The 14,722-nt window shown below is 44.3% G+C and overlaps 1 protein-coding gene across 2 annotated transcripts in view; it reads left to right on the top strand.

Moving 5' to 3' along the window:
- The window catches only part of si (sucrase-isomaltase), a 280,056-nt gene that overhangs the window by 151,413 nt on the left and 113,921 nt on the right, over positions 1-14,722 (top strand). For both annotated transcript variants that reach the window (XM_078209033.1, XM_078209034.1), the window contains 6 exons: positions 2,588-2,705; positions 6,178-6,349; positions 6,730-6,846; positions 7,014-7,168; positions 12,047-12,131; positions 13,931-13,987. In XM_078209033.1, the coding sequence (XP_078065159.1) occupies positions 2,588-2,705; positions 6,178-6,349; positions 6,730-6,846; positions 7,014-7,168; positions 12,047-12,131; positions 13,931-13,987 (704 nt within the window). The remainder of the gene's footprint in view (positions 1-2,587; positions 2,706-6,177; positions 6,350-6,729; positions 6,847-7,013; positions 7,169-12,046; positions 12,132-13,930; positions 13,988-14,722) is intronic.

Here is a 14,722-nt window from a genome sequence, read left to right as displayed (position 1 = left end):
ATTGGCGGGGTGAGGTGGCGGGGGGGGGGGGGGGGGAGGGGGGGGGGGGGGAGGGGGGGGGGGGGGGGAGGGGGGGGGGAGGGGGGGGGGGGGGGGAGGGGGGGGGGGGGGGGGAGGGGGGGGGGGGGGGGGAGGGGGGGGGGAGGGGGGGGGGTGCGTGCTTCCCATAAGGGCTCCCTTTCCACATCAGGCACCTTTCCCCTCCAAGGTACGGCACTCATGAGTGCTTCCCCACCCCGGCACCCAGAATCTCTCTGAAACAAGATCTCCACCCACCACCCCCTCAATCGATTAAACTTCAGACTTGTGAGCTCAGAGCTGTGGAGAGAGATTGAAGGGAAAGTTCTGGGCCGACTCCAAGGTCCAATTATTCCTGCATCTGATTTTTTTACCCTGGTTCGCAGTTGATTGGAACTGGGGAGTGAACCAACTTCACACAATCAATCTGCCGTAGGAGCAATGATTTTCTTTCCTGGCTTGAAGTTCTTTGGGAGAGATGGTGAGAGAACGGGCGGCACGGTAGCACACTGGTTAGCACTGCTGCTTCACAGCTCCAGGGTCCCGGGTTCGATTCCCGGCTCGGGTCACTGTCTGTGTGGAGTTTGCACATTCTCCTCATGTCTGTGTGGGTTTCCTCCGGGTGCTCCGGTTTCCTCCCACAGTCCAAAGATGTGCGGGTTAGGTTCATTGGCCAGGTTAAAAATTGCCCCTGAGATGCATAGGTTAGAGGGATTAGTGGGTAAAATATGTGGGGGTAGGGCCTGGGTGGGATTGTGGTCGGTGCAGACTCGATGGGCCGAATGGCCTCCTTCTGCACTGTAGGGTTTCTATGATTCAATTTCACTAAGGAGGCTTCGTATTTGCCATGACTTTTTTTCTGGCTTGAAGTTCTAACAAAGTTTTAATGCCCCAGATTTGGTGCGACCCCAGTGAAAATTATTTTTTGGGGAGAGGAGGGGCTATGTGGTTGTGTTGAATTGGAGGGTAGTGGGGAGGGATTCAGTTGTTGAGCAGTGGGTGATTTTCACTGTTAAGTGTGGATGGGCAGTGCCAAAATAAAACAAAACAGCAGGATAGTAGCCTTCACGATTTAATTATTAAAGTGCATACTAGCTTTAAACATAAGAGGGGCCTGAACTTCCCTGAACTGGCAATCAGAATCAGATTATAACTCTGTGCCAAGTTACATAAATTTCTATTGATTGAGGGGGCAGGGGGATATTGGGAGGTGGGGAGGCATGTGTGTAGTCAGGCCTAGGGTTTCGTTGGGTTGGGTTGGGTTGCATGAAGCTGGGGGAAATCTTGTGGGTGGTGTTGTGGTCAGTGAATAAGAGGAGACCCCTGGGGATGGTTTGGTCTGGGTCTGAAAATAGCTACCCAGAAGTTAGATGTGGTTTTAATTCTAACTTTTCCTGGATAACTATTGGTGCAACCCAGTTGGAGCCATCCAATGCTTGTGACTTAAATGGTAATTTCAGATGTTTCCCAGCACAGGGTAATTGCTCTGGGGAAGATGGCATTTCTGGGCAATTGCCATGAAAACCTTAACTGTGAACTTCTGAGAGGGGTTCCCCAACACATCTTTGGGGATCACCCAAATCCGACATTGGAGAAGTTGGAAGTTACGGCCTGGCGTGTTTTAAAATTTTTATTGTTTTGTAAAAATGTTATCTTACACGTTGGACCCAACAAGAAATGTGGTCAAGATACAGACCAGTGTACGAAATCCTGTCCTCATCCAATCAAAGTTGAGCTAGATATTGGAGCCGGTGCAGGGACTTTCCCCACAGAGTACTCGCTCCATAGTCATTTTTATGGCCTTACAGCATGAGATCCAAAATTTCTGTTCCACTGGGGTTTGAGAACCCCTGTCTTAAGTAAATGTCACTTACTATCCTTTGACTGCTGCAATGCTAAGAATAAAGTCACTATGGGAAAATGGTTGAGGGGAATATTTCCTCCGAGTATTGGCAGATGGACTGTTCTTCATACAGGTACAAACGTCTTTTGAACTTCCCCTGCGATTGTGTTTTCTTTCCACTTGAATTCAAGAACTTTTCTTCCAGATTTGTGTACACGCTTGTTAACTCAGGGGCTTTCCGGGCATTTCAGAATAATGCTTTTAAGAAGTTTTCTCTGACCAAGTCAATGGGCAGAGGGGTCATAAAATGCATCAAGCCATTCAAAAGTCCATTAATGTTGGTGGGATTGGCTGCAAAATTTCATCCATGTCTTTTTCGTTTTAAAAATCTGTTGGTTTATCAACAGCATTCTGTTTTGCTTGTTATCTTGTATTATGGCCAATGGAACAAATGATTTGGGGTAATTTAATTATTTTTCTGCATTGTCAACTGCGATTTGGTTTGAGACTTGAAAGTGAGGGATCATAATTGTCAGGGTAAAACCTTTCTACATACCACAATCAAAAATATGCTTATGAGACAAATTCTGTCTTCAGTAGAATTTGTACTTTAATTCTTTAGCTTTTGCCACAGCAAGTTTTAAGAAAGCATGTGCAAATGTTGTATGTGCAATCTTTATATCTTTGGAAATCAACATCTATATAATACTATATTTTCTTTTGAAGGGATTCTTGATAAACTGATGTATTCTAAGACCATTTGCATGGATGCCAAACAGACTGGGGGAATGCATTATGATCTCCATAGCCTTTATGGACACTCCATGATACTTGCTACTGAACAGTAAGTGTTAAATATAGGAGTATAGGTACCAGATCCCGTATCTGGGAAGCTCAGGACCAGACATGTGCTGGATATGAGAATTTTCTGGATTTTGGGTCAGGGAAGATGGAGGGTGGGGTGTGTGTTGGTGGACAGGATCATAAGGGCGGCACCGTAGCACAGTGGTTAGCACTGCTGCTTCACAGCTCCAGGGTCCCGGGTTCGATTCCCGGCTCGGGTCACTGTCTGTGTGGAGTTTGCACATTCTCCTCGTGTCTGCGTGGGTTTCCTCCGGGTGCTCCGGTTTCCTCCCACAGTCCAAAGATGTGCGGGTTAGGTTGATTGGCCAGGTTAAAAAATTGCCCCTTAGAGTCCTGAGATGTGTAGGTTAGAGGGATTAGCGGGTAAAATATGTGGGGGTAGGGCCTGGGTGGGATTGTGGTCGGTGCAGACTCGATGGGCCGAATGGCCTCCTTCTGCACTGTAGGGTTTCTATGATTCTATGATAATTATCTAAAACTTGAAGCCGAACTGACTTCTCTTCTGAGCTGGATGCAGCCGGAATGTAGAAGTGATGGGATGGACTAGGCCGGCTTTTGAGTCCTGACATGATATAAATGAGGCCACTCCCAGAGAGCAGGGGATAGGCAGTGCCACGACGCATGTATCTGTGCCACGTCTGTTCCAAGATCAGGCCACAATTTTTAAATGGCTCCCCGATCTCCATGCTTGAAGATAGGCGTCCCTACCCCTATATAGGTGCAAATCCCCCACCCCACTGACCAGGGGAGCACCACCAACCCCTCACCAAAGAGGAGCGCCCTACTGTCACCCAAAAAAAACAGGTAGCATCCCCCACACCACACAGGCACGACGGTGACCCGACAACCCCCCACTCATCCCCCCCCTCTCAGATCTCCCATTCAGCCTTCTCCCTCCCAGACCCTCCACTCAGCCCCCTTTCCTCCTCACTCAATCCCCCTTTCTCCTCACACCCCCTACTCAGCCCCCCTTGAGGCCACATGCTTTGGCAGTGCCCACAGTGCCCTGGCACTGCCCCTGGCACCTTGGCACTAACACCCTGGCCAGGCATCTTGGGCCCCAAGGGGGCTTGAGCAAGTAGGTCCAGTGGCCATTCTCCCCAGAAGGTTCCCTCAATGGTCCTGTAGATTGGGTGAGCTCAGGCTAGGAGGAAAGGGGTCAACCTCCCCACTCTCCCCCAGGATGGGGTTGTCCTTTCTGGTTCACAGGAAGTTCTGCGATCAATACCTATATTCCTGCCTGTCAGTTGTGAAAATTCTGAAGTGGCCTGGTCACTTTAATCTCCATGCACCCCCCTCTCCCCACCACCCCAGTCACCTGGCAGGAATTTAAATCATTACAGCTCTCCATTCTGCTGCAGATATTTTCCTTTCTCCTTGTCAGAAGCTGCAGGTGAGAACAGACCCTTTGAAGTCTTCTGACTTCCTCTTCAGGCCTGCCAAGGCTAAAAGGAGCAATCCAAACATGGCACTCCCATCACGACAGAGAATGGCGAGCCCAACACCCAGGACCTTTGAGGGACCTTCCTCTGCAGTCTGGCATTGGCTGAGGGGCAAATGGTCACTGATCCTCAAGCCCCCTCGGGGCCCAAGGCACTTGTCAGTGTCAGTGTCAGTGCCAGGGTGCCAGAGGCAATGCATTGTTTGCACTGCCAAGGTGTATAGCCTGAGGAAAGGCTGAGTGGGGGGTCTGAGGGGGAAGGGGGGCTGAGTGGGGGGTCTGATGGGAGAGGGGAGGCTGAGTGGAGAGTCTGAGGGGGTAGCAGGTGGAGTGGGGGGCCTGAGGGTGAAGGAGGGCTGAGGGGTGTCAGATCACCCTCATACCTGCGTGGTATATGGGGGCGAGGAGTGGCGAGGGGTGGAGGCAACCTGCGATTTGAGTAGTGGGGTGGAAGGATGCCCCTCTTTTTGGAGGGGTTGATGGTGCATCCCCGGACCCTTGAAGTCCAACATGCCATGTCCCCTTGGGGTGCTTGTGAGTAGCACATGTAAAGCTCGACCAGGTGCCTTTCCTGCTGGCAGGCTGGGTAAATGACTAAAGGCTCGTGAAGGGTCTGTCAGACCCACTAATGACATTCAAATTTGTGGGTTTGCATAATTATCAGGTTGCTGCCCACTCTGGGTGAGAGCACAATCAGGGCCAGCGGGACAGGTGAATCGAGAGAGCCCTCACACCCGTCGGGAATCTGGCTTTTTGGCCGATGCCCCATTCTCCGAGGCATTGGGATTCCCACTGGCCATCTGTAGGGGGCAGAGAATTGCCCCCTTTATTGCTCTGATGCATCAAAGCTCATCCACTCTATCACAAGATGTCCTCTGGAGTAAAAAGCCCAGTTTCAATGTTCTGGTTTTGAACCCAGACCTTAGAATTGATTTACATCTTGTAGTCCAACTGTGCAACAGCTGTTGAGGATCAACCACCCCATTATAGAAATCACCCAATTGTTGTTTCCACTCAAATTAATGTAAGGAATATCAGATGGGTTGTGACCTGGAGCTCATCCACAATTCCAGTTTTATAACCAGGCAACACATTAAAAATTTGGCCCCATGCAAGTCTCTTAAGTCACTGCTTCGTTCATAACTTTAGCATCCTGCGTTGGATGTGTCTGGTTTAGTATCTGCTTTGGCATGTGCCTGTATTCCGATAAGGATGTACCACTAACTCAATAATTTCATAATTACCCTAACTGAGGATCCATATTTGACAGAAAAAAGTTGCTAAAAGTGATTGAAAAGTCAGAATTTATCTCCCAAGGGCATCATGTAGTTACAGCAGCCCAATTTATCATGGAAGCATAGAATTCCACAGCACAGATGAAAGCCATTTGACATGATGGTTTGTTCAATTGGCTAAAGAAGCTTGTCACCTAATCATGTTCTCCTATCCTTTTCCCAAATAATCTTTTTTCAAATATTGAACCATTTCATTTTAAAAATGAATGCATACACTGTTATCGCCTCTTAAGTAGTTTTAATATTTTAATGGGGCGTTGCACAAGAATATCTTGCAAAACTCTCCTTTCATAAATTGTAATTATAAAAATAATACATGCATCCAGTACAGTATGAGTACGAGTATTACCTGTGTGCATTGTACTGTATTTAAAATACCATTCTGCCAATTCAGGATAGATAAACTTTTTAACCAAATGAAAGAAACTGGAGCATTAGAGATATTGTAATTAAGCAGGTTGTGCTTTTGAACTGTTAGCTTTTATTTCAGTTTGGAACTTTAAATTGCTCACAATGTGTTATCTGAAATTCTGCCTAACTTATGCACTTTACATATTTTTAAAAAGCCAGCATTCACTGACAGAATGGAAAGAAAAACAATCAATTATGTTGGCTTTAGATAGTTCCTCGTAATGGATTCAATGCAGAGCAAAGGAGTACTAAAGTTTTGTATTAAAATTAACATTTATCAAATTTCCTTTCTCTCTTTATCGCAGAGTCATTAACCATGTGTTCCCGGGAAAGCGAAGCGCCATTCTTTCTCGATCAACTTTTGCTGGATCAGGAAAGTACACGGGACACTGGCTGGGAGACAATGCAGCAAACTGGAATGACATCAAGTGGGCAATTCCTGGAATGCTAGAGTTTAGTCTCTTTGGTTTTTCATTTGTAAGTAGATTTAAAAGAATACATTCCCAATGTTGGCATTTAAGCCGATAACAGGAGCATTCATTTTGTTACCTGTAAGTTTTAATGACAAATCATTTTTGTGTAGCATATGGCATGTATTATTCAGGTTGCAAGATGCCAGTCAAAACAAAGATCTGAGGTGGAGTTCATGCCCCCTTGCCACTGCCAGTGAGAATGGAGAATTTGGCATTCAGCCAAATCTCAATTCACTGCAGCAGGACCAGAAAACCCCTTCAGCATGAATGGTTGGTAAACTCCAGCCTCGTTGTATGGACTCAAGCTTAGCTACCTATAGGAGTTGAACAATCACAAATTTTTGATGAAGTAATAAGGTCATGCTTTATGCTTCCTTCCGGCAGATAGGGGCAGACATTTGTGGTTTCTTTGACAATTCACCCGAAGAACTTTGTAGGAGATGGATGCAGGTTGGAGCGTTTTATCCATTTGCTAGGAACCACAATGCTGAAGGATATGAAGTGAGTCCTCATCAGTTGATAATGAATATTTAATTGCAACAGGGGAAAATGCAATCCATTAAAAATAACCTGTTGACTAATTAATTAGTGTGGCGTGTGAATGGACTTTGTTTACAGTTATGGTGACAAAATTCTTCCTTCTTATACAAATCTTATTTTTTTTTAAGCCTCAAGATCCTGCTTTTTATGGTGAAAACTCCCTTTTAGTGAACAGTTCTAAACATTACCTGAATATTCGGTACACATTGCTTCCTTACCTCTACACACTGTTTCACAGGGCTAATGTCTACGGTGACACTGTAGTCCGACCACTGCTTCACGAGTAAGTTCTTTAGAAAATCATTTATTCTGATAATTATTGAAGCCACATTAACATATTATCAACTTGTATGCCGGTGAAATTAATTCACTGAATGAACTGACATTGAAATTTGTGCATCAAAATTTCAGTGTACCTTATCGCATTCTTTCTGCTTGAGCAGTTTGTGTCCAAACGAATGATTTCTGTTGAAATTAATTTAAGGAGTAAGAAGATAGAGGATGAAATCCAATCTAAATCTCGGCAATGTAAATTTGGCTGAATGGGTTGCTCATGAGGTTGATTTTCCAGTTGGTCTGGTTTTCACAGCCAATATTCTATGACACACACATGATCGGAACCATGTCGTCTTGGCTTGATGTGGGTGAATGACTGAATCCTCCCCACAGGAAATCACTTTGGGCTATTATTACAAGCCTTCCTCCGAGCAGTGCAAGATGGGGTTGTCAGAAATCTGGGAGGAAGCTACCTTTCTTAGCTGACAGATGAAAAAACATTACACAGTATTTTGGGGTTCAGGGCGCAGAAAACGACATTTTAAAATTTTGGTGGGCCGTACTAAAATCGGATCCAAGCAAATTAACCGTTTAGGGTAATGTTTATGGGACATGTATGGATGAGATCTGTACAATTTGTCATTATAACATTTTTTCTACACATCCGAAGGTTACTTTTTTTTATTTGCTTAAGGGATGGAGGTATTGCTGGCCAGGCCAGCATTTATTGCCCATCCATAATTGCCCCTGAGAATGTAGTAGTAAGCTAGCTTCCTGAACCACTGCAGTCCTTGTGGTGTAGGTACACATAAAGTGCTGTTAGGGAGGAAGTTGCAGGATTCTGGCCCAGAGACAGCGAAGGAACGGCAGCATATTTCCAAGTCAGGATCGTGAGTGACTTAGAGAGGAACTTCCAGGTGGTGGTGTTCCCATGTGTCTGCTGCACTTGTCCTTCTAGAAGAAAGTCATTGTGGGTTTGGAAGGTGCTGTCTAAGGAGCCTTGGTGAATTCCTCCAGTGTATCTTGTAGATGGTAAGATATCTCAATTAGATATATTTCCCATATGGTAATTACGAATCACAAACAAGTCTGAGCAGAATCAATCCAGCTACCTATGAACTAAATTGATCTGCATTTACTTATTACTGTTATGGAGTTGATTGTATCCTAACATGCTACAGTAATGTGGGTTTAATTTAATAGTTGTGGTGGTGGTTCCTCAAGTAAGTGATGCAACACAATGACTGCTACAGCCGAAACGCTTGAGGCTTGAATATCTGAACAAGAAGATGGAACTCTCTCATCAGGAAACCGAGAAACGCTATCAGGGCAACTGTGTCACCTCTGAGAGACCCGAAAACCAATCATAGGCTGCTTGCTCTCCATATCAGACATGCCAAGAGGAGTGGTGGCCACTTCCAGTATTGTAGTAGGGCTTAGGAACAGGATCATTGCTGGAGCTTTGGAGGAGAGTTAGGTGAAGTGAGGGAGAATGGGGGTCAGTTTAAAGGACAAGTGGTGTATTCCTGTACGGGCATCCCTTGCAGCTGGCAGGTGCTCCCACTGGCCACATACTGCTCAATAGGGGGACCCCCCCCCACCCCCCCAATAACCAGGATGCAGGTATAGGGATTGCCCAGATGACATGGCTCTTCATCTGCCGCCAGGCAAGAAGGTCATTATCAACTTAACCTCACCCTTTAGAACTACTGTAATAATCCAGCTCCATATAAAGCCCACCCTTTGTCCTTTCCAAATACCATCGCTGTGTAATTTCCCATTATGAAATAAGTTATTGGCATTCAACTGTGCATATGTCCTTGCAACCAGATTCAATAAGCTGCACAGAACTTATCAAAGTCAACAACATTCTTGACATTCAAGTGCATTAACCTCTGCCCTCTTATTCAACTTATCAGCAAGCTTTGATTCAATAGATCACATATTCCTTTTCCATCATTCTTGTACATCAGTCACCTGTAAAGGGCTTATTTCTATCTATCTTAATACCACCAACACAATTTCTGGAATGACCAGCTCTCTCATTCATGACAGTTATGTCCTGTGTGTCCCAAAGATTCTATTGTTGGTGTTTTATACTCATTTCATGTCGGTAAAACTTCATGTGGACACTGATCATAGAATTATAGAATCCTTATAATGCAGATGGAGGCCATTCGGCCCGTCGAATCTTCACCGACTCTATGATAGAGCATCTCACCGAGGCCTTATCCCTACAATCCCACATATTTACCTTGTTAATCCCCCTAACCTTAACATCCTGGGACACTAAGGGGCAATTTAGTATGGTAAATAAACCTAACCTGCACATCTTTGCACTGTGGGAGAAAACCGGAGCATCTGAAGGAAACCCACACAGACACAGGGAGGACATACAAACTCCATGCACACAGTCACCTAATGCCAGAATCAAACCTTGGTCCCTTGTGCTGTGAGGCAGCAGTGCTAACCACTGTGCCGCTGTGATGATTCTTATATTTACCTCTTGATCATCTGCCTCATTTCCATAGGCATCACTGTGCTTTTGGGACAGCAAGGCCAATAACTTAGCATGAGCAAAATTGTTCAATGTGTCAGTAATCATTCACCATCCTAGACTCTAGACTGTGATCATAACCCTGTTCCTGACTGCCTAACTAAGCTCAGTTATATAGTTTGCAACTTAAGTATTTCACTTGATCCTGAACTGACCTTCAAACGCCACACTGAGTCACAATAGGACTGCCTGCTTTCTGAAATAGTCTCAGCTCTGCATCTATCTCAATGATCTGCTGGTTAAAATGTCAACCGTGCATTTTTCATCTGCAGATCCAACTTTTGCTATTGCCTTCTCTATCTGCAATTTCCAACTCATCAGGAATTCACTTTTGTTCCCTCCCCACATCAATTTCTGTTCTCTTTTCACTTTGATTCCTTCCACCCATACCCATCCTCCCACCCAACCCTGCGAAACTTTTCCCTTGGTGCATTTATTTTCAATTCTCCCCATCTTCGAATCACTTCACAGTCTCACCCCTATGTTAATGACCTCCTCAAATTCATTTCACTGTCAAACCCTTCCACTTTTCCAGTACAGCTCAAACTCATGTTCCTCTCTATTTTCTTCCTACTACAAGTGACAGAGGGGGGATTCTTACCAAAAAATGGCAGCAAATAAACTGCATGTTTCTCTCCAGAGAAACCAGACAATTTTCTCTCCAGATCTTACGACACTCTGCCAAAAATAGTCAACCGGGGGGGGGGGGCATATTTCATGCTGTTATGCAAGGGGGCGGGGTCCCAAAACCCCGCAAAATCTGGCTGCACAGAGATTGGAACGCCATCTTTAAAGGGCACCCCAATCGGAATAAGAATAAACCTCCCCCACAGCCCACCATGGAAGTCGGAGGTCTCAGGGGCCCCCCTCCCCACTACTGATCAGAGTCGGCACTTCTCTGCCGCCCGCCTCCCCCCCAACAAATATCGGCACCTTTTCCCACACCTCCTCTCCACCCTGATCATCAGTGCCTTCTCCCACTCCCCCTCCCCACTTCCCGCTGCCTCGGCAAAGCAGCTAGCATAATTAAGGATCCCACGCACCCCGGACATTCTCTCATCCACCTTCTTCCATTGGGAGAAAGATACAAAAGTCTGAGGTCACGTACTAACCGACTCAAGAAAAGCTTCTTCCCTGCTGCCATCAGACTTTTGAATTGACTTCCCTTGCATTAAGTTGATCTTTCTCTACACCCTAGCTATGACTGTAACACTACATTCTGTACTCTCTCGTTTCCTTCTCTATGAACAATATGCTTTGTCTGTATAGCGCGCAAGAATCAATGCTTTTCACTGTATGCTAATACATATGACAATAATAAATCAAATCAAAATCAAATCTCACAGTCAGAGCCAGCATCTCCCCTGCCACTGCCATCAGCAGCATGCCCCTCTCCTCTGTCGGCTCCCTGCCCATAATCAAATCTGAATGAATCCCCCTCATAAGGCTCCCAATGGGGCCCACCCTTTGGTACAGGTGTCAACATGGCAGTGGCAACCCGTGCCAAGGGGCAGTGTCATGAGGCATTGCTGAGCCACTGCCTGGCCATGTCTCTCTTCCCTGGGGGCTATACCTGTGCCTCTGGGGAAACTGGGGAAACCCCCATGTCAGGCTCAAGTCTGTTTGAACCTGTTGTAAACCGTGCCAATGTGATGTCATGTTGGCATGGTTTGAAGATATGGCTGGGGTCAATATGTGGCAAGAGGGCAGGTTAATAATATTAAAATGAATGGAAATGTATATAAAGCAGGTTCATGCTCATTATGGGTATGAACCTGGTGACATCACCAGTGAAGGGAGGGGACGATCTGAATTCACTGGAGAGAACTGTGACTTCTGGATCTTGAGTCCCCTCTGGCAACGTCATAAACGACAAATGTGAGCTCAAGATACCACCCAGAATCTTCATAAATGTTCTCACACTCTGGAACTCCCTCCCTAAAGCCAGTCATCTTACTACATTTAAAATCTTCTCTGAAACCTTTCTCTTCAGCAGCACGTTCAGCTGCTTCCCACTCCTTCTTGGGCCTGACTATTTCTTCAACTGTGAAAAGCCTTGAAAGATTTTGCAATATTAAATAGATTGTATAACTATTAATGATTTCTTGTTGTCTTACTGATAAAGTAGGCAGTGTGCTTCTGACGTAAGCTTTATACTAGTTTATCAGATGATGTATAAGCAGTTTGATTGCGTAATGCTTGTTCCATTGTGTGACATTGTTAACTGCTCCAAATGGAGATAAGATTACACGTTCCACTTCTCACCATTTTCATCCACAACATTGCCATTCGACATCCAAATGTGTAAATTGTTCTATCTTTTACAAGGTTTCCTTCAGACCGAGCAACATGGACTGTTGACCGTCAGTTCTTATGGGGACCTGCTCTTCTTATCACTCCTGTGCTGGATCCTGTACGTTAATTAAACTAGATTTTTAAAAAAAATATGTACAGCTATCAGTAAGTCAATAATAACACATTTACATTCATGCCACTCTAGTGTTGCAGAATATGAATGATTTTGATTTTTCACTTCTGAATGTATAATGAATAAACCTTTTTATTAAATGTTTGGGTACATGAATAGGGAGGGAATAGAGGGATATGGTCCGAGCAAGGACAGAAGGTTTTGTTTAGTTTAGTTAGGGCATCATCATCAGTATCGGCCTGGAGGGCTGAAGGGCCTATTCCTGTGCTGTACTTTTCTTTGTTCTTTAAACATTCAATGTATACTACCCCATTAATGCCATTAATAACTAAACAGTTTCACTGAATTTAATGTGATTTGATCTGTGTATTTTTTTTCCCTTTTATTTAGCTATTTATCTCACTCTTTTAGATCCCCTAAGTTTTACATTATTCCTCAGTTAATAAAGCAAGTAGACAACCTATTCCAGACCTGGTTCTTATTGCTCTGTATGATTCTTCTCTGACGTAAGCAAAACTGGTCTGTGTGACCTGCCTTTCAATTTTTCTGGCCTCACCAGTCTCGACCTTGTGTCTACCCCCGACAACTTAATGATGAGTTGACCGGTGCAAATATCTGAGGAACAACTAGATGTGGAAAAGTGAACGTATGAGCATGAATTTAGATGGAGCGAATGAACTTATTTATGTGTGGTGTTTTGTGATCTAAAATTGAACATTTATAACATGAGCATAAATCAACACACATATCACAGTATAAGAAAGGAAGAAATTGTGTTTAGATAATCCTTTTTTAAAAGTTTATTTTAAGTTTATTTATTAGTGTCACAAATAGTCTTGCATTAACACTGCAATGAAGTTTCTGTGAAAATCCCCTAGTTGCCACACTCCGGCGCCTGTTTGGGTACACTGAGGGAGAATTTAGCCTGACTAATGCCCCTAACAAGCACGTCTTTCGGATTGTGGGAGGAAACCGGAGCACCTGGAGGGAACCACGCAGACACAGGAAGAACGTGCAAACTCCACACTGACAGTGACCCAAGCCGGGAATCCAACAACGTCCCTGACACTGTGAGGCAGCAGTGCGAACCATTGTGTCAGCTTTTTGCAACCTCATGACACCCCAAAGCACTTTACAATAAACTAAGCACTTTTAGAAATGCAGTGACTACCATAAGAAATGCAGCAGCGAATTTGCACACAGCAAGTTTCCACAAATCACAATGATATAATGATCATATAATAGTTTTAGATTTTTTTGAGGGGTACCTGCAGGCCGCCATACTAGGAGAATGCCTCAGCTCTAGTTTATTGAATATTGTCATGAGATCTTTTATATCGACTTGAGAGGGCGGTCTTAGAGTTTACGTTTTTGTTACAAATTGCCCAGTTACAGTTGCAACATATCTTATGAAAATTTCCACTGCCTGTCTTTTAATGTCACGGGGATAGCAGCATCTTTTCTACGTCTATTTTTGGATGATCAGTTTGATGTCTCATTTGCAAAATGGCCGCTCTGATTTTACAGTACTCCCTCAGTACTGTACTGAAGTGTCAGCCTATGCTCATATCTCTTGCACCTTGATCATTATGCTTCTGAGGTGTGAGTTCTGAGTTGTGGCTGACAATAGTGCAGCATTATGCCATACCAGAGGCATGATGGCAATGGATGCCTATCAATCCAATAAGAAAATGATGCCCTCCTATTTCATTTTGCAATTCTAAGCTATTTTAATACCTGTTTAAAATTTATACCAATGCTTACTACATTACTTTCATTTTCAGGGTACGGACATTGTCTCTGCCTATGTACCTGATGCGGTTTGGTATGATTACGAAACAGTAAATATCCCTTTAATTCAATTTTGAAGTTAATAAATTCTTATTCCACAGTTGAATGTCCTGCAGTGGAAAAGCACTCACAAGGAACACTGTCCAATAAATCATCATTCAACTGCATTAGATTTTCCATTTATTTAAATTAATCGACAGCAAATTGTACAATGCAGGCCCATGATTTCTTTGGTCATGTTTCCTATGAGGAACTCTCGAACAAGTATGATACGATTGGGATGGGGGGCGTAGTTTGTCTCATCCCGCTACTCCACAGGCAACATCATTAACTTAAAAGTTTCATTCACTCACCAAAAATAGCCAATTGTTTACCTTTGCTACTGTTACCCAGAATAAAAGAGACATTAACTAGGCTTCTTTTAATAAACATCAAACTTATGAGTTTTTTACAATCTTGTCCAAATGGAAAGGCAAAGCTTATTAACCTACAGAATGAAATATGAAAGTGTCTTTCATGATACCCTAAGTCATGCACGGACAGTCAAATATAAAAACAGATGAATTCTGTCAAAGGTTAAAAGTCAATGGTTCAAGGGAAAAGGAAAAATGTTGGAGTCCTCGAAATGGCATCCAGGTTGGACAGTTTTTCTCCTGGCATTGATCTGTGATGATGTGGAGATGCTGGCATTGGACTGGGGTAAGCACAGTAAGAAGTCTCACAACACCAGGTTAAAGTCCAACAGGTTTATTTGGCAGCACGAGCTTTTGGAATCTCACTCCTTC

The sequence above is a fragment of the Mustelus asterias genome, chromosome 3 (genome assembly GCF_964213995.1).
Source record: "Mustelus asterias chromosome 3, sMusAst1.hap1.1, whole genome shotgun sequence".
Classification (NCBI taxonomy): Eukaryota; Metazoa; Chordata; class Chondrichthyes; order Carcharhiniformes; family Triakidae; genus Mustelus; species Mustelus asterias.
This window is presented reverse-complemented; position numbering and strand designations above follow the sequence as displayed.